Genomic DNA, 26048 nt, shown 5'->3' on the forward strand with positions numbered 1-26048 from the left:
TTGAGCTCACTTGAGGAATGCTCAGGCTGCTTGGTGTACAGCGGGTCCGCATGACCTTAATTCCCCACAGTCCCTGAATTCGGCTCGAAAGCAGGGAGTCTGTGGCTTCTACTTCTCTGTTGCCTCCTCTGGGATGACCGTCCTGACACACTCGGCCCGTCCCCTCCTGCCTGCTAACAACTATGAAAGTCACAATCTGAAGCCAGGGAGCTCCTGAGGTCAATTCAAATTTAACACTGAAATCAGCTAAACCAGAAGCCTGAGTTAAATCTATCTGAGCTATACAGTGTAATAGCTTCCTTCACAGGGAGGCCAGGGGCCAAGCCAAACAACCTCTATATCCATCAAGTTTGGAAATTGAAGAGTTGGGGAGGAGGAAGGCAGTGGCTTGCCTTTTTTTTTTTCTGAAAGAGCTCAAAACCAATGTGACGAAAGCTCACTGGAAATTTCTATTGCCTAGTCTAAGTATTTACTTAAACTTCAAACCCAGCAATTTAGACTTAAATGTAACCAAAAAGAAAAAAGTATTTGGTTGGAGAGTGAAAAAAAAGAAGGCGGGGGGGGAGGGGGAGGATTTCTGCCTGCATTAACCCTCCCAGCAGCAGACACGTTCACCACAATATTTATTTTAGCAAATGTAGAGAAAGTGAAAAACATCACTTTTGCCTCTAATATTTCAAAGCCTTGGACTTACTTTTTTAAAAAATATATATGCTACTAATGCCATACATACAGATTCAGACGGCTTTGCTGGCATGAGGGCCAGAGCCGACAGCCCCATATACCAACTGAACAAACACCCCACAGAGGTCTAAACATGGTTCATGCTCCCCCCAAACAACCACATCGCCAGAGCCTGAGTTGAGACCTCAAAACCACTGCTAGAAAAAAAAAGCTGGTTCAGTCTCTAAACGTGTCAAAACTGGGGCCTTGTCAGTTGAGGGCTCGCTTTCCTCCCTAGAGCCAAAATATTTCAAAAATAAACTAAGCTTCTGGTCATAGAATTAACCACTACATTTTAGCAGGGTCTACCAAAAACTAAACCTGAACATCCAGCTCCAAAACCGAGGTTCATGCTCGTGCCTCCTGTCACCTCAGTGTCAGCACTTTGACCAAGACAGCAGAAAACGATACCTTCCTTCTCACTGTCTTCGATGGTACCCGCCCCAAAGAAGTGACTCCAAGTCCCAATAAATCATTCACCTGAAGCCCAAAGCAGCTAGCCAGGGTTCATAAGGAAGGAGAGGAGTCTTTTGCATTGAGCTGTGCCTCTCTGGGCGGGTGGGGTGCTGACAGGCTCCCTCTGAAAGCTGGTGGCCTCTGGGCGTGGGAACAAACGCACGAGTGTGAATGCAGCGCCACGCAGCGGGCTACTCCAGATCCGAGGAGGGATACACGGGCCTTCCTTCTCACAACGTGATTCATCCTTTTTAAGTGAGAGACTAACGAGCAGCGCCCACCCGTCCGATCCACTTCCCTCTGGGCAAGGCACCAGCCGTGGCCCTCTCCGTGGCACCTCTCCGTGGCCCTCCCCGCACAGCTCCTGTTTATTTATCTCTGCCCTTTCATTCCACCCCTTTCTTTCTCCTTTTCTGAGAGTCAAATAAATGAAACAAACAAACAGACAAAAATCCAGAGAACTAGACGTTGGGAGGAAAACAAACTTGGCATAAAGAGACAGTTAATAAGAAAAAGCACTGCTCTCTGGAGCATAAAACAGGGCCTTCGTTTAAAGTAGCCGTTCTGTTTACTTAAACTATGGCTCCCCTAAATACAGAGAAAGCGCATGATCCTCTCAGAGAACAAAAATCTCACTAAGGAAGATTTCTTAAATGTCTCAAGAGGAACTAAAGAATTTTCTTGGGGCAAATTCTGCTTTGCCTAACAGACAGAAAACGTTCTTCTTCCAGCCCAGAGATCTACTACTGGCAGTTTCCGAGGCTGACTGTCCTGACTTCAGTATTACCAATTAAAAGGGAATAGTCCTAAAAAAGTGCAGATACTACTGTCAGGCAATAAACTAGCCCTTATCGGGGATAGTGGTGCACATGACAAACTTCAAACTCATTCCTTGCTCTAATCCATCAGAAACTTCCTGGCTTTAATAGGCTATAAAGGGCAGGAGCTTTGAAGTCCCTGGGATTAGGATCAGTAATAGACAGACTGAATGAGAAACTAAATGCAGGTGGAACATACTCTCTGCGTCTTGAATGAAACACAAATCCAATTAATCAAAGAGTCCTCAACCCTCGCTGCCAGCGCCAGCCAGCAGCTTAGGGGGGGGGGGGCAAGGCAAGGGACAAAGCGTTTACGGAGGAACCAATGGGAACCCGAGTGAGCGCTCACTTTAAGGAACTGATTCGAAGCCTGAAGAGGGCATGCTCTGCTGACTTTCCCAACTGAAAGTGAAGCCATCCTTTTTTTTTTTTCTTCCTGAAGAAAAGTGCAGTATCAGAGCCCAGATAAGGAAGGAGAAAACTAATGCCTTTTAAACTGAGTTTTCATGTAAACAAATCAGCTGTGATGGCTGAGGGAAGCTGAGATCTGTTTTCCCAAGGCTGCTGGCCTTTGATCCCACTGATTCCTAAGCTCCCAAACACTTGGGGCTATAGTGCATGCCATGGGCTTGGAGTTAAGTGGGCCACCCCAGAACAAGAATGAGATGACTGAGAAAACTGGGGTCATGCTGCCTCAGAAATGGCACTGTTGCTGACAAAGCAGGACAACTCATTTAAACCTAAGGACGCAAATAATTTGGCCATCCAAAATCGATCCAGCTGAGAGTTGCGCTAAAATCCAAACCAGGCCTTTCCTGAACACACCATTTTCCCACTCTTCTTACCTTCTGGAGGATTTTTATTCTGATTATTCCAGACAACTAGCAGCTTGGATAGACTGGGCACCTTGGACACCTCAGTGATGACCCGGAAGAGGCTCTCCACTCGGTCGTAGGTGAGGACGATGGCGGTGAAACCTTGTGACTGTGGTGGGATCAGTGGGAGGAAGAGTGGGTTGCTCACGCTGCTCCATTTCTGCAAGGCAACAGATTAATGTGGATCAGCGAAGGATCTAGTAACAATGGGGCCGATCTCTTTTCCAACGTTGTCAATAAACTAGAACATGGGAGATTTGGTGACTTTCACCATGACCAACCCAAGAGCTAAAGCAACTATTCAAAGTCTTCCCTTCCCCCAAATTTGTATTGACTCTCTTTAATTAACTTGAGCTGTGAAGGCCACTGAAACAGGAGCAGAGAATTTTTGTAAGTGAGAAGAGATTTCTAGTTAAACAGAGCAGATTAAACATGTACACTGATCTCCATTCTCTCCTCAAGCCCACTCGAGTGACAGTAGATACAAAACACAAATGGACAATGACAGTGAAATGAGAGAAGACACCACAGTGGATGAGCAGTATCGACAGGCTTCAGAAACACTGGGAGGGACCAGAGAAGTGCAGGAGCGGGAGAATGAGGGAGAAAGCTAAGTAACCACACAGAGGGGGCCAACAAAGCCAACAAGTCCAAACCACAGAACCCCACAAAGGCTCAGAAATAAGCTCAGCGAGAATCCTATGGGGTAAGAGGAGGGGCAGGGTTGAAAACAGGAAGACTGGTTAAAAATATGTATAAGGAGCAAAGAGACCCAGATCTACAAACCTCCCCTTCATTCAGCCAGTCAGCCAGAAAACTCCTCTTGTTGTCCACCCCTGCAGGACGGAGGTCTATTCTCCGGGGAACTGAAGCTCTAGGCATGGAAACATCGCCACAGCAGAGAGGAAAATGCGGGGCAAAGTCTATACTGGGAATGATGAGCCACCCAGCCTTCTTCTCCTCCAAGTCCCCAAACACTGGCAGCCATGTAGCTAGCTTGCCCCTCTGCCATCTGACTGTGACGCCCTCCGGGCAGGAGGCTTGCCCTCACACCCAGAGCTGCTTTCCAACCAGGTTTTCAGTGCTTCCCTGGTAATCATGAACAGATCCTAGAATCACAGTCATTTCAAGAACATCGTCAGCATAATGACAGAAACCAAACGAACAAATAGAAAAGCAGGAACTCAGACGAAACAGAGACAACAGAAGCAGCAGAAGGAAATTAAAACAACATCAACAACAAATTATATCCTCAGGAAGAGAATTCTTCATCCATGAAATAAGAATAAACTTTTTATTTAAAAAGATCTATCAAAGAACAGGAAAGAACTCTTGGACATAAAAAATAGGATAGCTTGGGACGCCTGGGTGGCTCAGTTGGTGAAGCGACTGCCTTCGGCTCAGGTCATGATCCTGGAGTCCCTGGATCGAGTCCCGCATCGGGCTCCCTGCTCGGCAGGGAGTCTGCTTCTCCCTCTGACCCTCCCCCCTCTCATGTGCTCTCTCTCATTCTCTCTCAAATAAATAAATAAAACCTTTAAAAAAAAAAAATAGGATAGCTTAACTTTAAAAAAAAAAAAAAAAAGCAGGATTAAAAGAAAAAGGTAACATATTCCAGTCTAGTGAACAAAAAGGTAAAGATGAAAAACAGCTCAGAAAAGATGACAAAATCCAAGAGGTCCAACATCCACCTAATAGGAGGTTCCTGAAAAAGAAAACAGAACATAGAAGAAACAAGACTGTCAAAGAAATTAAATAAATTCTTGGGACATAAGATAGAAGAGACATGAATTTTCAGATTGAAAGGGCCCAATAAGTAATTTGCACACTGAATCTGAAAAAAAAAAAAAAAAGGCAAAAAGCAAAATAAAATAAAACCTATCAAAGCACATCACTTCTGACACTGGGAATAAAGAGTGTGAATATATAAAATGCATAAATCCAGGCGATGAATTCTAGGCGTGAGTTCACGGTATGTTCTTGCAACTTCTAAGTTCGAAATTTTCTCAAAATCGGGTTTAAAAAGTCATGAAGGAAATTCCATTTCTTTGCTACCATTAAAATATTAAGTAAATTTCAATGCAGTGATACAAGCAAAAATATTTTTGTACTGATAATAAGATTGTTAAAACATTTTTATATTTTTAAACAGCTTTTTTGAGATATAATGCATATAATATACAAACTACTCATTTAAAGCAGAAAATGGTTTTGGGTATATTACGTAAATTTTTTAAAACTGTGGTAAAATATAACATGAAACCTGCATTCTAGCCACTTTTAAGTACACACTTCAGTGGCATTAACTACCTGCACGTTTGTATGTTATTACGTGAAAAGGCCAGGACCGAACTTCGTCTCTCCAGAAGCTGGCTGGACACGAAATGTCCCACTGCTCTTCTGGCCGCTCACCCTCCCATCCTCTGGTAGTCCCAGGGCCCCCATCAGCCTCACCCTTATCACTGATGGACACCCATCACCACGGAGAGGACAGCAGCTGTCTGCCAGATGTAACAGTGTGGGACAGGAAATGTACACAAACACATGGAATACACATGGGATGGGAACTCAAAGAGACTGAATGGGATTCCAGGAGCCCTAATGTAATCAGGATATTAAAGCCAAAATGTCCACAACAGGCCATAATTAGATTTCACAGCCAGGAGACACAATAAGAAAGGCTGACTGTGTTTTTCCATGACCTCACGCTTTGACTTTAAGTTGCAGTCTCAGGAACGTACCTAGATTTCAGCACTGGTACCCTAGCAGCTCATCACATTGGTAGGAACCCCTTTTAGTTTTCTACCTCAAAGCTTATTTATATCTTCCTGACCTTTACGGAAACGAGGTCAATAAGTAGCCCTGTGCTTCAGTCAGTTAATCCCGAAGGTGCTCGTTCTCTCCGCCATTACCATCCCAGCCCACCCATTTACTCCTCCTAACACAGTACTCTCTTATGCTTGAAAAACACCACTTTAAATGAAAAAGACACAAAAACAGAGTTTTTGAGGTACTGTAATGTGTGTGAAAGCTTTACTGAGCACTTACTAAGTGTCAGGCACCAGGCTGTACATGTAATATCTCTTCTGAGCCTTACAACAACTCCCAGGCCAGATACAGTTATCCTTGTTTTACAGATGATCAAACCGTAGGGTTAAAAATAGTAAATGATGCCTAATAATTTGCTTTATCAGTCAAAAAAAAAAGGAAGAAAGGAAGGGAAGGAAGAATGAATGATGTTATGATGTTCAAGGTCTGGCTTCCGAACACCGGATGGTGGAGGCCCATGGCCCATCCTCACGCCCTCTGACTCTGAGTCCGAGGTACGCATCATCATTTTATAGACTGGAAACTGGAGCTGTGGGGAACGCCAGAGTTTATTACTTCTAACCCTTCTCTGAGACAAAAACGCTGGAAGTTCTTTACCCTTCACAATCACATGTGGGCCATATAATAAGCAAGAGCCCGCCCCAAACACTATGATTTCAGAAGGTACGCGGACTAAAACACACCGAATATATAACACTGACACAAAGGAAACACATAAATTAAAAAAGGTAAATACACCTCTAACACAGAAGGAAAAACTATTAAAACTCCAACAAAATGGGGTCTGTTCTTGGGGAGAAGTGGGGAATGCCAACACACTTGAATGCCTGTATGACATTAAAAGGAGAGGAAAGTTCCCTGAGAGATGCGAAGCTTGGTTTTGGAAAACGAATCCCTTGGAATTTAAACGGAGGCACCCCCTGAAGGGCATCACAGCTCTGATTTCAAGGCACTGCCAGGAGAAGGAACCAGAGTCTGTGGCAAGATGACCGATCTGTTCTCATCCCGTTTGCCAGCTCCATTCGGGAAGCGGATGACTGTGGAAGGGGAGGAGGAGAGGTAGGAATGGGTGGGTGGGAAGCAGACAGTAACTTGTCTTGGTGCTCAGTTTTTCCACACTACTCACTTGCATACCAGATAGGTCGTGAAAATTGGGGAAGCAGAAAAGGCAGCATGAAGGGGAGACACAGCAGGCAAAGGAGCATAACCAGGTCTGAAATCTTACCAACACTTCCCCATAAAATACAGATGTTAAGATGAACACAGACGTAACACAGAAGCTGCTGAGCAGCTATTTACTAGGACACAGGCTTGGTGCTTTACTGTAGGATATGCCGACAGGGTTGGGGCAAATGACTTCAAAAAGTGAGTGGACATGTTCGGGGTCAGTTTGGGAATCACGTCTCCTTAACATGAATCCAGGCTCTTTCACTTACCAGCTGTGTGACCTGGGCAAAGTACTAAACCTCTCTTGCACCTCAGTTTCCGTAATTGTGATAATACTACTACTTTAGCAGGTACGAGAAATAAAAATGATCTAATAATGTTGATTATTAACATTTCTTAATTATTATTTCTTTTTTTTCTTTTTTTTTATTCTTATGTTAATCCCCATACATTACATCATTAGTTTTAGATGAAGTGTTCCATGATTCATTGTTTGTGCATAACACCCAGTGCTCCATGCAGAATGTGCCCTCCTCAATACCCACCACCAGGCTAACCCATCCTCCCACCCCCCTCCCCTCTAGAACCCTGTTTGTTTTTCAGAGTCCATCGTCTCTCATGGTTCGTCTACCCCTTCTTAATTATTATTTCTTAACAACCAGAGATTGTTACTAAAAGTAAACAGTTGACATATGTAAAGTACCTCACACTACAAACATTCAATAAATGGTAGCCAATGGCTGATCTTGTGGGAGTAATCACTGCTCTGGGCTCTACTTTCCACGGTTCCTACAAGTGGGGTGGCAATCCAGCAACAAGTCTAAATGAAATCCTTCTTCCTCTCTACGTTGACCTTATCATGATTTAAGGTCCTAGTTTATCTGGACTCTCTACCTCTACTTCCTCTCCAAATAGACTGTTTTTATTTTCACAATTTCCTCTTTTCCTTCCTGATCTTTGTATTTTATCTTGAAAGTTCCATGAAAGCAAGAACCACAACTGTCCGAACAGCTAGCACCTAGCCAGTGCCTAGCACTACTCAATAAAAACCTGGTTTAAAAGTGAGTAAGTTAAATCCAAATGACCCAGGTCATGTTCTTTCTGTCCTCTTTCTGTATGTACGCGAACAGGTGATGCACACTCAAATACTTCATGAGTTCTGAACACAATTGCCAACTGAGTTCATTCATTTTAAAGCACTTACCTAGAATCTTAGTGTGCCAACTATTCTGAAGGGCAGGATGGGAATATTTAACAGAAGAGAGTTTGAATTTAGGCCCTGCCATGTACTAGTTTTGTGATGCGTAAAGCTACTTCTGTATTAATGTCCTCATCTGTAAAATGGGGACCATGATGGTACCTGTCTCCTAAGGGGATGATGACAAAATGAGATCCAGCACAAAAGCAATGAGAGCTCAGCACAGAGCTGCATGAACTACAGTTTAAACCAAACACAAAAACGTCCAGCTCTCCCCATTCGTATCCTCCTTGCCTGACAAAACACTGGTATCAGCAATTCTTCAGCAATCATCCCTACCAATCGTGCTTCTGGTGATCATTTACTCAGTCTGCATTTCCTAAGCACATACTATTCGCCTGGAAGAGTCTTACAGATGCCGAGACAAACACAGGCCTTCCCCCTCAACATGCTCATCATCTGGTGGGGAGGACGGCCCAAGAAAATAACCAGTACTCACACAAGGTAGTCCAGTCCTGTGGGAACGTAAAGGTCTACACAGCGGCCTCGACCTCCCTGGAGGAGATAAGGAGGGGCCACTGTGTCGTGGGCAAGGGCAAGCAGGTGAGTGCTAGCAAACCGAGCGAGCAGCCTTGCTAACACACGCTCACAAGACAGGGAGCAAAGGAAGGAGAGCGGACGTGAGAGGGACTGGCCAGGCAGGCCTAGCCACAGCACGAAAGGGAAAGGCTTTGTAAGTCAAACGGTAAGCTTTCTGTGGAGTTCTTTCGTAACTTTCTTTTCCTGAGTATTGTTTTACTGCTAAGTGAACATGGCTACCTTTATGTTCTATTTCAAAAGGTCAGAAATAGGAAATGCTGATCTGCAACTAGGCTTCTGTGCCAATTGCTTTTTCCCTCCTCGAACATAATCCCATTTGCCTTTGGAGCACAGTGACAGCGTGGAGAAAGGCAGCTTTAATTGGGGTATGTGCCTTCAGACAGACACTCCACTCCACTGGGGTAAGGTCAACAAACTAACCCCCAGAGAAAAAAACTTAGTGGAGAAGGACATTTCAAAAACAGCATTTAGTCACCTCTGAAATACCTTTAAGAACTGACCCCCTGCTGGCTGACCAAAGAGAGTGTCTACAGTCTGGGACCTCTTGACCCCACTTTCTGCAGGAAATCAAGCAAATTTAAACCTCCATAATTTACTCAAGACTCTGACTTCTGCCAGGGAAAAGGCAAACAATGCTGGCAATTAACTCTGTTGCCTGATTAGATCTCCATCGTGGTAAGATAGGGCATGAAACCAGGCACCCAGCACTGGCAACCTGAAAAGAGGTGAAACCCACTTATTACAGCTGCACCGTCCAAATCTTGGCTACCAATACCACTTTCAAATCCACCCAGTAAAACTGTTCACTCAAAGATGGGAGGAGAAGTGTGTATCATTCTGACAGAGTTCTGGCATTTGGCCAAAATACCTTGTCCATCTCTCGCCCATCCTCCCAAACTTCACTTCTCACTCCCACAACAGATACTCATTATAGAAGCTTCAATAAGAAATCCAGATTGTTAAATTGCAATCACATACAAGTAATCCATAGTAGCTACGATAACTGCCAGGTCACAGTATCAGCTTTAGGAAAGTTCTTTCACATTGCTTATTCTGGAAAGCTCTGGTGAATGAGCAAGCAGTGAGCAGGTTAAGCAGCGAGAGAAAGTCGTGGGTTTGGGTTTCAGGATGCCTGAAAGAAAGGCCCTGGGAGGCTGGGCCTAAAGTCAACTTCCAGTGCAAAGGGGTTTCCTCCTTCAAGAAAGAAATTCAAACTCAAACTAGGTGTGCCTTTGGCAATCTCACACAAAGAAAGTTGTCTGGACCCTTCTTGCAATCTCATTTTGCCTTTTTTTTTTTTTTTTAGTTAAAAGGTCATGGTAGCCCTATATGAGCCTAACCAAAACCATGCTAGCCAAGGTTACCTACCATACAGAGAGCGGAGGAAGGTGGAAGCAAATGGCCTTTGCTAAGCATCCTGAAATGTTCTTGCTGGAACTACTCGAGGATTATAAAATCAGGAGCGAGGAAAACCACATTCCATTACCAACTAAAGGGCTCTTTCAACCTAAACCAACCAAATTCCAGACTGAAGAAATCAACCTCGAAGGATGGTTCAAAATTTAATTCCTATTACTCATCATATCAGAGATTTTTTTAAATGTCACCACGTATAAATTCAAGTGACAAGAAGAGCACTAAGCATCCTGGAGTGAACCCACATGTGATTTAACTGAAGGTATCTGCCTGAGCAGAAAAGTGAGAATTCAGAGAAGAAAGGAAGGGAGGAGAGGACAGGCTTGTTATACAGAAGCTTTTGAGCCCCTGGTAATGAGAAGCCTTACCTATCCCTACCTTGATAGAAAGGGCAGTTTTCCTGCTTGTTTTGAAGTTATCAGCCCCTTCCTCAATGTGGTTTCAATTATGAATTACCAGACTAAAAGGGGGGAAAAGCTTTGATTTATTCTTTTTTGCTCCAATTATGCATGATGTGTTTCCACTGAAGATTTTGAAAAGTATTTCATCATGCCTCTCATCCTGAAGCGGTCAAAGGGCAAAACCAAAAGGAGTTAACCCTTCCGTTTCTCCTCTAGGTTCAAACAGACTCCCTACCCACGGATGTGGGGCAGGGCCTCTGAAGCAAACCAAGCCAGGAAAGGGTTAAGCATTAGCATCATATTACTAACGTGCATAAGGGTGGTGTCCTCTGTCCAAAATGGTGAGATGATATTTATGTTAATGGTTACTGGGAGATTTGAAAGGGCAATCAGTAATGTGGCCCACGTTACCTTAACCATTAAGCCTCTACAGCCCTAACTACTGGCAGCACACACTCCACTGGGCATGCACTGCCTTAGGAAACTGGAGAAGCACGCAGACCCAAGGCCCGTCTTCAAGCAGGCTCTCTTAGATCAAGGGAGAAAAGATTCAGCAACAAGTCTGAAGTCTACTCGTTGTGTTGTATCTTTAATTCATTCCACCCACAAAAAAGAACGGATTGTTCACAAAAACAAGGATAACACTGATGGCTAGATTTCACTGACTTCCCATTAAACAGACACATGGAAGATGAAGAAAATCAAAGACTAGAAATCCCCTTCGTGCTACAGACTTAACTAAGGGAGAGAGTAAATTATCAGCTTAGAATTCCTATAACTTACTTAGAGTAATTGGTTCATAAATACGTTTTCTATATGGTGGACCTGGGATGGGTCTAACCACATCTGGGTGTACCAGGGTAACAGGCACTGGGACTCGCTGACATCGAAAGAAACCGAGCCAGAGACATAACTCAGGGTCACAGGAGCATGGGGCAAGTAATTTCTACCATTAGTCTGCCCTTTTCTTCTAGATAAGTTTAAGGTCTTCTCTTTTTCTTTGGTGTACCTCAGTTTCATTATGATGATCCTGCTTGTGGTTTCTAGGTCTTCCTGAATCTGAGGTCTGGTGTCATTCAACAGTTCTGGAAAGTTCTCAGCTATTGCATTTTCAAAGGACCTCTTTCCACTCTCTCCCTCTCTTCTCCTTCTGGAACTGATTAGACCTTGTCCCTCCGTTCTCCACATCACTTCATTTTCCTGTCTCTTTGGGCTGCATCTGAACAATTTCTTTGAATCTAATAATCTAACCTAATCCAGTAATCAAAGTCCTTGAAGGTGTGTTTCTGCTGGTTCTCATTCATGATATTGCCTTACTTCTCTATGGTCTTGTGGGTTCTAACTGTGAGCTGCTCATTTTCCTTAGATACTTAATTTGTAAGAATTATTTGAGACCCAGATTGAAGACAAATTACTCAAGAGAGGGTCTGTGTCTACTTCTGCTGCTCCCTATCAATTCAGGGCCACTTCTAATGAAATGCTCTGAAGGTTTCCTTGGACCACACCTATTGTATGAATTTGGACCAGAAACCATGTGAAGGTGGCTTGTAACTGTAGTTCTCAGCAGCAAGATCACCACAGACCCACTTCTCTTTACCCTTTCACTGAAAATATAGCGGTTTAGTTTCCTGGCTTCTCTAGGACGCTCTTTTTAGATTCCCCAACAGGCAGAGACCACAGGCTTTCCAGCCTGCTCCCTTGTCCCACTCTCCACAGCAGAAGCTCCGGGTCATCAAACTGCGAAACTCTCCACAGCAAAAGCTGCCTCTGGTTCTTACTCACTTACCAGGGGACCTAGTTTCACTCTGTTTAGTGAGTCAACAAATATCTCACTTTCCTGCCAGCTTAGCAACAGGCTAAAACTGCTTTGTAATACTTCATTCAGTATGCTAGCTGTTTAGTTGGGAAGGTCATTTAGCATGTCTAATCCATCATAAAGCCAGGGACAGAAGTCTTTCTCTATTCACACTGTCAATCTAACTCTTTGCTGTTGTGTTTCCTATTTAAGTGGGGTGCCAAGTTTGTGTGCAAGATAAAAACACTTGTGAAAATATGGCGATATCTTATAATAGATGGAATGATGGACTGAGAATCTTCTTCAGACTCCATTTCCTCTTTTCTAAGATAGAATGATGGGGAGGTGGATCTTAAGTAAGTTACACTTTCTTTATCTGTAAGAATGGAGCTCACAGAATGTTAACTCTTGGGGTTTTAAGTATTGAGCAATGGAAAATACATAATGGAGCCTATCTGCGTACAGAAACAAAAACAAAAACCACTGTCCTGTGAATTTCAATTTTCCCCACCAGGGTCCTATCGAATTCTAAGTTTGTTTCCACGTGACAAAGCATTAAGATCTCATAATAATCTTGTGAAGTAAGTAAAAGCCCCATTTCACAGATAAGGATAACAAATTTCAAAGCACAAGGTCAAGTTAATAAATGGTCTTGAACCCCAAGGTATGATTCCAAAATGTCCTTTTCAGTGGTCTTGATTAGTTATTGGTAATCAGTCACTATGCTGCACTATTCTTCTGAAGCTGTTATTATCCCTAAACCCAGTCCTACAGATGAGCAAACTGCTGCAAGAGAGAGATTCTGTCAGTAACCTCAAGTCACTCGGCTCATCACCAGGAAAGAAGGGATTAAAACGTGCAGTTCAGGAATTTCTGAGCTATTGTTAGCTTACTGAAGACTCACAGGTTAAACCCATCTGCATGCCTCTCTGAAAATTCCACCTATTATCTGAGTTTCAGCTACTTAAATTTTTCCTTTATATAGCACTGAAATGCACATTTGGCTAAATGCCCACCCTCTTCTGTAAAGCCAAACTACTGTCAAGAAGAGCAGGAAGGGTTGCCACTGATTGCTTTTCAGGTAGTAGAGGAAAAAGTTGACATTTCATCCTCCTCTTGCTTGGAAAGGAAGCCAATCATTTAGAAGAACCCTCGTCTGGCTGCAGCTTCCATCAGTGGGATGGAGAGAAGCCAGTTAAATGGCTCAACGTAAGCCATATTAAAAGAATTTGGAATGAGGAAAGAGTGGGTTCCATATGCTGATGCTTTTAATAATTCATGAGTTGTACCAGTCTGCAAGTAATAAATTTCACTAAATATATCCATGGTAAGATAGTTTAAGATACTGCTAATCAATTAAGTGGGTGAATACAATAAAGTAGGGGCAAAAATAACACATCAATGCATTTTATTGCTTTATTTTATTCGATATATTAAAAAGAACGGTTCAGCTGCTTGATAGTTCAAAAGATTTGGATTATTTTTAGAACATAGTCTTTAAACACATAATCATCATCCCTGGATCTGTTACTTAATAAGTATACTGAAAACTCTTAAAAGTTATCCTTTAATGAAAAAACCAGTGATTTGATTCAAATAAATAAGGCTGATCTATAATCCAAAGTGTTCAAGAATGTCAATGGTGCTGAAACTACCACTTCTCACGAGAGGGAACACAAATTTATGATTTCATCTAACTATCCTGTCGTTGAACTATTCTGGTAGTTAGAAAGAGAGGTTCATTCTCTCGCCCAGGCATAAAAATGTTTGCTGGCCACTACGGTATAGAGGAAGACTTCACTGGCTTGGTAAACAGAAACTCTTGAAAAAGATTAAGTTACAGCTTATGGCATCTAAGCACAAAACACCAACAAGGGTATGACCAAGAAAACCAAAGCTTTTGTGTGGTTTTGAGCTGACAGGAGTCTAACACTACCATTAAAGTTGATACAACGTGGAAAGAACAACCTCTAAAATGTAGTCATTTCTTAATTCTTAACTTCTCTGGAATTCCAGTAAGGCATATGCTTTGTCTACTCTGTTTTATCTCTGCTTCCTCTTGGAAAAAGGAAAGGCATGAGCCGACAAGGGCAAAAAGAACAGGCAAGGAGGTAACAGTGGACAAGAATTCAACACATTTTGGGAGGTGAAACAGAGGACGTTTCTTGCTATACAAGACACAGAAACGTAGGATAAAATATAACAAAACTCCTTTGAAATATATCGCTGAGGCCAGGGGAAATGGGAAGTCCCAGGCACCAAAAATGAAGAGAAACCGCAATTGAGAGCTGAACGCACAGGAGGGTTGGCACTGTGGAACCCTGAGGAGGGCAGAGGTAGTTTGGGCTTAGTGACACACAGGTTTGACATCCATGTCGGAAGAGGGACAACGGCTTTGGCCACAGGAAGTGAGGGAACCAGAAGTGGGACATACACACAAAGGCAGAATCCTTCCATGAAAAGGTGGTCCAGAATGTCATCCCCTCGTAGATGCAGGTAATAAAAAACATTTATCTTTTTCAACCTAAGTTTGGGTTGGGGTGCTTCCAACAGAGACTAGCCCTCATACAGGCTTGGGGTTTAAACAAAATCTACGTCTGGAGTATGGAAACTTCATACTGAAAAATTAATGTTAAAAAGTGATTTATCTCCAGGATAACTTTGGAACACCCAGCAGAAGCCAAAACAAACAAACAAACAAGAACAAACAGACCCTCTGGAGTAATACCCCTCGCCCAGTTGGCAACGATTACCACAGAAAGCTTACTGAAGATGAACTCACATCCCAAAATTATAAAACATATAAGGAATCAATGCAACAAGAGCGACAGGCAGTAGACAAATGACAGGAGTAGACCTTACAAGAAATTTAAAAATTAGGTAATAGGAAAAGACAAAGTATCTCAAATAATTATAAAAGAATGAATTTAAAACACAGTTTTAAAAAAGACACTGTGAAAAAAAGACCAGGCAGACAGATTTGAAAAATAATTAAATAGTTTCTAAAAATAACCGCTGAAATTTAAATCTCAATGGACGGGTGAAAAAGAAATCGGTCACAGCTAAAGAGAACAGCAAAACTGATGTGAAAAAATTATCCAGCGTGCAGTTGCAGAAAGATAAAAATGTGGAAAACGTGAAGGAAAAAATACCTGAGAGACATAACAACAGGATGAAGGAGATCTGACATACATTTAACAGGAAAAGGAAAGATTTGTGAAAATGAAAGATAGATAATATTCAAAGAGAAAACAATGGAGAATTTTCCAAAACTGATTAAAGACATGAACTCTCAGGTCAAAGATAAAATAATCACTCTCAAAAGCAGATAGAGAATGGGAATGACAGAATCACCATTTAGCAACCATTACAACAACTGATTCAGGTGAGAAATCACTGGTAGAGGCTACAACCAGCCAGGCAAAGTTTGAGAAGCAGCAGGGTATTTACATGGTCTCAAAGCATTTCCCCACAAGACACATTAAGAACAAAAACAGTAACTTTACATTGGAGAAATCCAGCCAAAACCTGTGACTGAAGTTACATCACAAGTCATAGGACAAATTGACATTATGTGTCCTCCAACATGATGCATTGAGAACATATTATTTTTGTGATATTCCAGTCAAAAAGGCATAATTTGAATTTCAACAATTTTAAATTGAATGCATAAGTTGATACAAAAGCATCAGACAAACCCAAATCAAGAGATGTCAAGAGACGTCTTACAAAGTAAGTAACAAATTCTCTGAAAAAGTGTGAATGTCATGCAAGGCAAAGAAAGACTGAGAAATTGTTCTAGAATAAGGAGACATGACAACTAATGTAATGCATGGTCTGGAATTTTCTTTTGCTATAATGGACTTTAGGATAATTGGCAAAATCTAAATAAGGTCTATAGATTAAGTAATAATATTATATCAATGTTTATTTCAGATGACTTTGATAATTGCACTGTGACTTCTTTATGAGAAATATTTAGGAGTAAAGGTGTGTCATATCTGCAACTTTCAAATGGCTCAGGAAAAAATATATAAATACAAATGAGTACATACACACACACACATAAACAGAGAAAAGAATAAAGGAAATATGGTAAAATATTAATATTTGACAAATATGGTATAGCATGTACAGAAACTCTCTGTATCATTTTTGGAACTTTCAGTTTGAAATTATGTCAAAATAAAAAATACAGAGAATTTTAGGGCTGTTTAAGCAAACAAACAAAAGGCAGAGCAACATAAACTACCAAGTGAAGCAAACAAAAAAAGCTAAGCTTTCCAAGAATGACTAGAAGACTCAGAAATTGGAGGACTGGAGATACTAGGGGGCACCTGGGTGGCTCAGTCGGTTAAATGTCTTGACTACAGTTCAGGTCATGATCTCAGGGTCCTGGGAGAGAGCCCCACATTGGGCTGCACACTCAGCAGGGAGTCTGCTTGTGCCTCTCCCTCTGCTCCTCCCCGCCCTCGTGTGCTCTCTCTCTCTCTCTCTGTCAAATAAATAAATAAAATCTTTAAAAGAAAAAAAAACTGGGAGATACTAGGTGTCCAGGAAGAAGGGACTCTGAAAACAGAAATAAAGAACAGTGGTGCCAAGATCCCTTAAACGGATAGTCACAGGCAGGCCATCCTCTCCCTGTCCTCCTGTCCCCCCTGCCACCTTAGCAGGAAAAGGGAAGTTTATTCTCTGGAGAAAATGTATTAGAGAGACTGCCTAGTCAGAGACCCCAGACATGGAAAGCAGGGTGAGGCACCACACTGAATATAGTGGATTAAGTGATCATCTATAAATGAAGAATGAGAACCTGTCTCCTTCCCCTCTATTCAGCTCCTCAAATGTTTGCAACCCAGGCATTATCCATCTTCCCCCACTCCCAAAGGCAGAAAGATTATTCTCTGATCAATGAACCAATCCAATAGAAATAACCCATGAACACTAACATCTGGGCAAACGACTGGGTCCCCATCCTCTTAACCTAAGTAAAGCTCACCAGTTGACAAGCTTTACAGAGAACTCCCAATCAGCTTTCAGAGTCTCACTTTTAAATAAGACTGCTGAAAACATCAGGTATTTGAAGAAGGCTGCCAATATAAAAGAGAGAAAATGAAGGACTGATAAAGGAGTTCAAAGGAAAAGGAGCTAAAGAAAAATAAAAACAAAATCACACTATCTTCAGAGAGAGAAAGTACTGTATTCTTACAATAAGAATAGGAAGCTATTGGGGCAGCTGGGTAGCTCAGTCAGTTAAGCATCTGCCTTCGGCTCAAGTCATGATCAGAGTCTTGGGATCAAGCCCCACATCAGGCTCCCTGCTGAGCAGGGAGCCTGCTTCTCTCTCTCCCTCTGCCTGCCACTCCCCCTGCTTGTGCTCTCTCACTCTGTCAAATAAATAAAATCTCAAAAAAAAAAAAAAAGAATAAGAAGTTATAAAAAAAGATTAATTAGAAATCAAGTAAAAGGGGTACCTAGGTGGCTCAGTTGGTTAAGCATCCTACTCTTGATTTCGGCTCATGTCATGACCTCAGGGTCCTGGGATCAAGCCCTGAGCTGTGCTCTGTGCTTAGCAGGGAGTCTACTAGAGGATTTTCTCTCTCCTCTTCCTCTGCCCCTCCCCCACTGGCTCATGCTTGCTCGCTCTCTCAAATAAATAAATAAATAAATCTTAAAAAAAAAGAAATCATGAAAATACTTAGAAATTGAAAGTGAACAAAATTTTTAAAATCAAAAGAAGCTTAGAAGATAAAACTGAGAAAATACCTAAGAAACTCAAAAAGATTATTGAAATAAAAAGAGATGATAAGTAGAACAGAAATGATAAGGAAAAGAAGGCTCAATCTAACATATTCATCATTTAGGTAACAGAAGTTCCATAAAGAGAAAAAAGAGAAAACATGGGAAGAATAAAAGATATAAAACATGAAAATTTCTCAGAATGGAACATGAATTTCCAGCTTAAAAAGGCCCAAATCAGTATCCACTGAACAAAAAAACCCACTCAGACCAAGGCACATCATAAAATTTCAAAACACAGAATTTTCCAAGAAGATAAAAATGTCACATAAAAGGATCAGGAATGACTTCCCACTTTTTGAAATTAAAATGGGAAACTTTCAAAATTCTGAAGAAAACCCACCTCAATCAGAAGTTTACACTAGTCTAATTATTACTCAAATGTGAAATAGAATAAACACATTTTCTGACATGAAAATTTGTCTCCCAATGGTCCCTTTCTCCAGAAGCTGTTAGAAAAAATAAACCAAAAAAGAGGAAGATGTTAGACCTTGGAAACAAGGAATCCAACAAAGGAGAGAAAAAAAGGGAATTCCCAGAATCATGGTGAACTGAAAATTTAAGATGACCACTGCATAGGAGACCCAGAGAGAAATCAATCCAGACTGGAGCTTAAGATGAATTGCTATAGGAGAAAAGGGAGGGAGGGAGGGAGAGAGAGAGAGAAAAAAGGGAGAGAACAAAAGAGAAAGAGACAAAAGAGAAAGAAAAGAAAGAGGGAGGGAAGTCCTATAGTTTACCTATGCTTGACCATTTACTCTTTTATTGGAAAACTGAGTAAAAATCAATTAGTGATAGGAACATGGAACACTAAGAGAAAAAAACAAAAGCAGTTATTAACTCTCTGGAAAAACAGAAAGTTGCACAAGAAAAAAAAACATAATCATGGTTTGCCACTTCATTCAGCTAAAGACAGTATTTATTCAGTCCTAATAATGCACACAATAAATATTGCTTTAATGAAAAACGGCGATACAGCCCTACTGGAAAGAAGGGGAGAAATGAATGTGTAAAGAAAGAAGAGAGAACAAGAGACAAACTGCAGACCCAAAGGAAATAAAAAGAGTATGTCTATGATTGAGAAATTAAAAAAAAAAAAAAAAAAGCACCCTAAGCATTCGATGGGGAGATAGGAAGATAAATCCCAGAGGAAAGCTACAAGAGTTGCAAGCAGTTGCCCCTTGGGAACAGGCTTCAATTTTAGTTATATGCTTTATTTTACCATTTGAATTTTTGAACCATACGCAGGCTAAACTACACAACTTTTAAAAATATAAAATTAAGAAATAGATAAAAAAAGAGAACCAAAAATCAAGAACCAACCTCTAGTTGGAGCAATGGGGAAATTTTTCTACGCTGCAGCTGCAACAAACCCACTTATTAGAAAATTACACCCAAATATTCATTAATTGGGAGGCAGGTAACTACCATAGGATATTAGAAATGAAAACAAACTTCATTATCCTGATGTTATAATACCCAGCAACTATACTTTCCTGGTAACTTCTGCTACTGAATCATTTAAGCAGACATCAAGGGCGAATTAAAGTGGCGCCCCAAAAAGGAGAAAGAGATTACGTGCTAATAAGTGCTAGCTGGGGCAGGTGCCAAGGATGACTGTGCCAAAACATTCAATATGTTCTTAATCAATCTGCTGCCAGATCAAGCTTCCACAAGACTCCAAAAAACTATTCTAGTCACTGCCTCCTACCAGCTGAATGATGTAAGGAAGCAGTCAGGTTTTGATTCATGAAAGCAAGAGCCATACAACTTGCCTCTATAAAAGCAATGGAGGTAAAACTGCATCCAGGGAAAGCGTGTGTGCTAATGCACCCATCACCTCCACTGCAGCGGCCATGTGGGCATGCGTTACACAGGTGTACGAGTCTCTCTCTATTAGGAAGAAGGCAGGGTGTTCGTGCAAAAGATCTCATTGACACAATCATCTTAGCTACACCCCCAGGCTCGTCCCTTTATATTCCTTACACATCCTCCCCATCTGGATCTGGCTTGTAACTTCGTCTTTTCCATTTTTTGACCATCAGAGTCAGCCAAGTTCTTTGCTTGGGGTCCCAGATCAAGCTCCTTGGATCTTCCTGCATCTCTCCACCCACAGACCTAACTCAGCTTTCTTTATTCCCTGGCTACTGACCATCTGAGACTTTCTAGCTTGTTTCCACAGAACAGTTCAGCGGCAAAGTCTACACAAGGGAAGGTTTGGAATTCATGGCCGTGTACTGGAGCCCTTGTGTAACTGAGATCCGACAAACGTGATACCTCTAAAAACAAGACTTCAAAAAGCTTACATGTATGTACTTAAAATTCAAGCTTAAATTTCCAAATTCCATACATACTTTAGTCCTATCTAGGCAATGGGAGGAAGAAGGGGAGAATAAGCCTAGAAGGCCTCCTGGGGGCAGGGTAGGCTTTCAAATTCCAGAGAAACATTCCACAACCTGGAAGTTAAAGGGCACGGAGCTGAGTTAAACAGACTGTTAACATGGTATCTCTTCAACTCAGAGCTCTCTTTCACGCATGTGAGCTGGCGCTTCTTCAGCCTGCAGAGTGATTTATTGCTTGATAGTGTTTACAGCTGAGTGATATTTTCAGCTGCTTGTACAACCACAACATTGGTGAGTGGGGGCTGCCGTCTGGCCATCTTGGTGCAGCCAGCCCGGAGTACTTCATGGGGCGGAGACAGATGCACTCTGAGCCGGCTCTGGATGCTTTGGACCCAGGCCCGAGGGGTCCAGAAGAGGAACTGGACAGGAGGAGAGGGAGAGCCTTCTCTGGTGGGTGAGTCAGGACACACACAGTGAATCAATCCCACATCAAAGTATGGTCCCTGGAGTGGTGGCATCAACACTTGCTAGAAATGCAAATTCTAGGACCCCACCCGGACCTACTCAATCTGTGACTTGGGGTGGAGTGCCAGCAATCTGTGTTTTAACAAGCTTTCCAGGAGATTCTGATGCGTACTAAGTATGCACTCACCTCCCTCAGAACTTATGGGAGCTAGTGGCAAGCTGTGCCACCTTTTACCCACAGCTCTGATTCCTGCTCCTCCCGGGTGAAAAGTGCCCATCAAGTGCTCTGATGCCCATTCCCCGCTACCAATCCCTTGCTAATAAGGCTTGGACGTGAGGCTCCTAGAAGTCCAGCTAAGTATACACTCCACGTCTTGAGGTCTTGCTCAGAGCTAAGTCGCCCCTCCGGCTAGATTTCACAGGAATAAGCTCTTATTTTTTAACCTCTTTCTTATGCTGGGTACGATAATCCATTTTAAGTCACTTCGCCATTTTCGTCATCAATTTTTGTCAAAGGCCATGGGACCCCTGCTATCTCTCCTTTCTGCTCTAGGTCCAGTATGGTAAACGCAGAAAAGGGAAAAATCTGAGGTCTCTTGATTAGTGTTATCTAGGACAGCAAATTTGAAAAAAATACTATGTAGTGTCCGTCAAAAGGGACTGGATAAATAAAATTACGACATACTGATAAGGTGGGGTACAATCTTTCAAATCACATCGTAAAAACATGACCTGGGAATATATTCTACTCTCCAACATGATTTTAGGCCCATATTATATTGGGTTTTAAAATAACTGCCAGTGAAAGGATATGGTTTTGGCGGCACATATCAGAAACCCAAGGTTCACAGTTCTTGGCCTGCTGCATCCCCATAACACACTGAACTCTCACTTGCCTCCGTCTCTGTCCTCCAGATGTGCTCATATTTGGCAGAGAACCAGAGGTAAGGCAAGACAGGGTGTCTGAGGAGCTCCCCCACTCCATAGGCGAGGCCCAGATGTAAGGATGGCAAGACCAGAAATGACACGAACATTAGAAGTGATACAGGTGTGGAGTACTTGGGGAGATGATAGTTTTGCTGATTATCTACAAAAAAGGGAGAAAAATGAAAGCATGGAGAGACCAAAAAGGCAGTGAAAGACAGGCACCCTGGCCATAAGGAACTAAGAAAATTAATCAGTAAAAGCAAACTCGTTGTCCCTGCATAAGGAACCTTAACTTGCTGAGAAATTCCTTCCAAAGACAAGAGTCAAAACAAAGGGCCAATCTCTCCAAACCAGACAGATCTGCTACTTTAAAGTTATGCTCAAGAATTATTTTGTCAAACTTTTTCAAGTTTTGAGAGTGTGGCACAACGTGGGTAATGTAACCTCCTCCTACCAGCCAAGAGATAGAAATGCCAAATGTCACTGGTGACACAAACACTTGGTTTTTGCAAGGCCACCCCTTGCTATCTTCAGAATCTACACACACTCAGAGGTCCTCTTTTTTTTTTTTTTTTTTACATTAAAACCAAGGCAGCAGCATCTGGCAAAATAGGACTCTCTGCTCTGAGCAAGCAGAGTACGTGGCTGGCTGGAAGCCCTAACAGCGTATCTTTGGAAACACCAGACCATCCCTTGATTTACTGGCCAAGATTCACACCTACTCCCACCTCAGGGTGTCTGATATTGTAAATTTGATGGAATCTAGAGGGGAGACTCCCCTGCAGGTTGGGCTCATAGTAATCACATCTAGAGTAGGTTAAATATTTCCAAAGGGGAGGGGAAAAGTTAACTATAAATAAATCAGCGCTACTCAGACCTCCTGTCAGTTGCCTTCACTGAAGATGCAGAAATGTACAACCCACTGATCTAAATCAGGGCTCTCAGCACCTGAGCTCCTAGAAACGTGGTGAGCACTAAATTAGCCTGAAAAGAACAATTTAAGAAGTTAAAGAAAAAACACAGACTATATTTTCCATTTGCATATCCAGATTTCAGCTTTTTGTACTTACGTTCTTTCCCAAACTGACAGTCCAGCACGTTGACCATTTTGTCCTACATTAAAACACATCTATTTCATAGCTACAAATTTTCATGTACTATTTTCTCCTGGCCCATAGTCTTATGAAAGACAGAGAACCAAAATTCCAGCCATTTATTCTTACTAGACTTTTCTTAGAGCTTTAGGTAAAAGTACAGAATAAAGTCCCACTCTTTCCACACCTTCTGGCTGGGTCATGGCCATCCCATCTACATGTATTCTCCTGCAGAGGAACAGGGATGAGTATTCTTCATCTCAAGCTTATGCCATATACTTGGAATAGTGGAAATGTTTCAGCCCAGAGGAGGAAGCTCAATGGCTCCTACAAAACTCCAGAAGCAATTCAAGATAATCAGAAGACCTGGGTTCTCACTTGTTTATACAACTTGCCAATTATATGACCTCAGACAAGTCCTTATGCACTGAGCCTCATTATGACCACCAATAGATGGGAAAGAATCTATCACGTTCCACACCTTCCCAACAGGGTTTACGTAAAACACAAAACAAAACAAAACAAAAGAAACCAGTGGATGTCGTATCAGCAGGTGGGTGAGTCCTGGGATGCCAACGTTCCTCCCTCCCTCCCTGTCTCCCTGCCTGTCTCCCTCCTTCCCTCCTTTATACACTAAGGCCCTCCTATCTGAATTAAATTGTCCTAGATATTATAAGAAATACCAAGATAACTCAGAAATTCCCTTAAGAAGCTTAAAACTCTACAGGGAATTGTGTTTCTATGCATGTTAAGTGATAGGAAAGAAACACAGATAACACACTGGAAGAGTTACAAAGAGGAAAGATTACTTCCTATTTAAGGGGTCCAGGAAAACCTGATGGAGGAAGGGGTATATGAGCAGGTCACTGAAATGTGGATAAAATGTGGACAACTGGAGGTGATGGTGGAGTAAAGCATCTCAGTGAAAGGACAAACAGTCACAAAAGCACAGAGAAGGCAAAGCATGGAGCATACACAGGAAGGACAAGGTTGTGTTGCCAGAACCCCCGAAAGACAAGGGAATGAAACCAGAAAAGCAGGCTGGAGCCATACTGTCGAAGGCCCTGCAGTCAGACTGAGTTTGGACGCCAGCATCACCCTGGCCCACAACCCCCATGTGCCCACACTCCCTACCTGGATAAAATGCCCCATATGCCTCACTCCCCCTAACCGCCCTCAATCTCCAATTAGCATAGTCAGTTCTCCCCACCATCCCTCAAATCGGCCCCCTACTAATTCTCACCTGGACTCCTGAAATAGGCCCCTGCCTCTGTTCTAGTTCTGCTGCAAGTGATCCATTTTCCACACTGATATCTGACTGACCCAAATGCAAACTCACCACATTATGTCCCAGTTTAAATAACCCACAGATAACATGCCAACACATTCCGTGACATATGAGGTGTTTTGTGATCGGGGCCCTCCCCAGGCTTTATATTCTGCCTCTCCCTCATGAGCCTCCTTCAGTCCTGCCACACTCACCTCCATGAAGTTCCTTAAACTTACACGCTCTCCAGTCCCTCTGCACCTCTGAATTTGCTATTCCTTCTGCATAGGACCAACATCACCCCTTTCTCTGACTAGGTAACACTTCCTTCTCTTTTAACACTCAGATCATCATTTAGCATTGTGCTGGAAGTACTAGCCAATGCATTTAGATAAAAGAAAATAAAAGGTTCAAGTACTGGAAAAAAGAGGGAGAATTAGCATTTGTACATATGATTGTATATCTAGAAAACACAAGAGAATCAACTTTAAAAAAGTGAAATAATTGTAGAATTCAGTAAAAGAGTAGTTAACAAAATTTATATACAAAAGCCAATAATGTGTCTTTACACCATGGTAACTAGTTAGAAACTATACTATCAGAAAGCATTCCTTTATAGAGCATAAGAAAGGTAAAACATCTAAGAAAAAATTCTACTAGAAAGACAAATCTTGCTTCCAGATAGCAAGACACCTGGCAATTTAAATTCCCCAAAGGCATGGATCTTTGCTGCTTTGTTCACTGATACACTTCAAGTACCAAGAACACTGTTTAGAAGATAGAACGTAGTGGGCACTCAATAAATAACTACTGAAATGTCTAAAACAAACTAAAAATTCAATGTGACCAATAAAATACAAATAGGCTTTATAACTGTACTCCGGGACAAAATGACAGAGATATCAACCTTCCACTTGAAAAACACACACATAAGACCTTTTACCTGGTAAAAAGCAGATGAACACAAACTCAAGTACTCAGGGTTACTGAAGGCATGGAGAGTCCAAATAACCAAAATGTTATTGGCAGAACTATAAACTGGTAGAGTCTTTTGAAAGGGCAACTTACTAGTATCTATCAACATTCAAAATATGTGTATTTCTCATCTGAAATTAATAACATTCAAAATGTGTGGTATTTTTCAGCTGGAATTAATTCTATAGATATATTCCCATATTTATGCAAACATATATGAAAATACGTCTTTTGTATTACTACTTGAAAATAGAAAAAAATAAAAGCAATCTAAATTTCTATCAATAATAGATCTGTTCTGTAAGACAGACCTAAACAATGGAATACTTTATAGCCATCCTTAAAACTGAAGGACACCTACAGAGAATGAAGTAAGTCCATGACCTATTCCTATTAAAGTAAAAAAGGCAAGGTACAGAATACTATGTGTAACATGATCTCATCTGTGTTCTAAAATTATATACTTATGCTTATATATGAATAGAAACATTCTGGAAGGTTACCTCCAGTAATGGATTCTAGGGAGGAGATGGACAGAAGCAAACTCCCCTTCAAGCACAATAGAAAGGTGTTTGTTTTTGTTGTGCTGGATTTTACCACAAGCATATATTGACTTCCTCTCAGGACAACCCATTTCAGGAAGCGTCCTGGCCCCTCCCAGCGAGGATGCCACCTCCCTGCTGTGCCCCCGGCACTCTGGACACCACTCTGCTGTGCCCCTGGCACTCTGGACACCACGTGGCATACTCGCTGACTCCCCAAGTTAGCGGAGAGCTCCTTTGAGGCGAGGGCCTTGGCTGCTTTTTCTGCATGCCCAGCACCTGGTGGGGTGCCTGACACATAGTAAGGGCAGGAGGGCGGGAAGGAGGATCTTACATGAAGATTAACCAGGTGGCCGAATACA

General features: G+C 42.0%; 1 protein-coding gene across 4 annotated transcripts in view; it reads right to left on the bottom strand.

Annotated features, from left to right (window-relative positions):
• Nucleotides 1–26048, bottom strand: part of EXT2 (exostosin glycosyltransferase 2) — a 139029-nt gene that overhangs the window by 37390 nt on the left and 75591 nt on the right. For all 4 annotated transcript variants that reach the window (XM_021685386.1, XM_021685387.2, XM_021685388.2 and 1 more), the window contains one exon: nt 2843–3032. In XM_021685386.1, coding sequence (XP_021541061.1) covers nt 2843–3032 — 190 coding nt within the window. The remainder of the gene's footprint in view (nt 1–2842; nt 3033–26048) is intronic.

The sequence above is a fragment of the Neomonachus schauinslandi genome, chromosome 11, assembly GCF_002201575.2.
Source record: "Neomonachus schauinslandi chromosome 11, ASM220157v2, whole genome shotgun sequence".
Classification (NCBI taxonomy): Eukaryota; Metazoa; Chordata; class Mammalia; order Carnivora; family Phocidae; genus Neomonachus; species Neomonachus schauinslandi.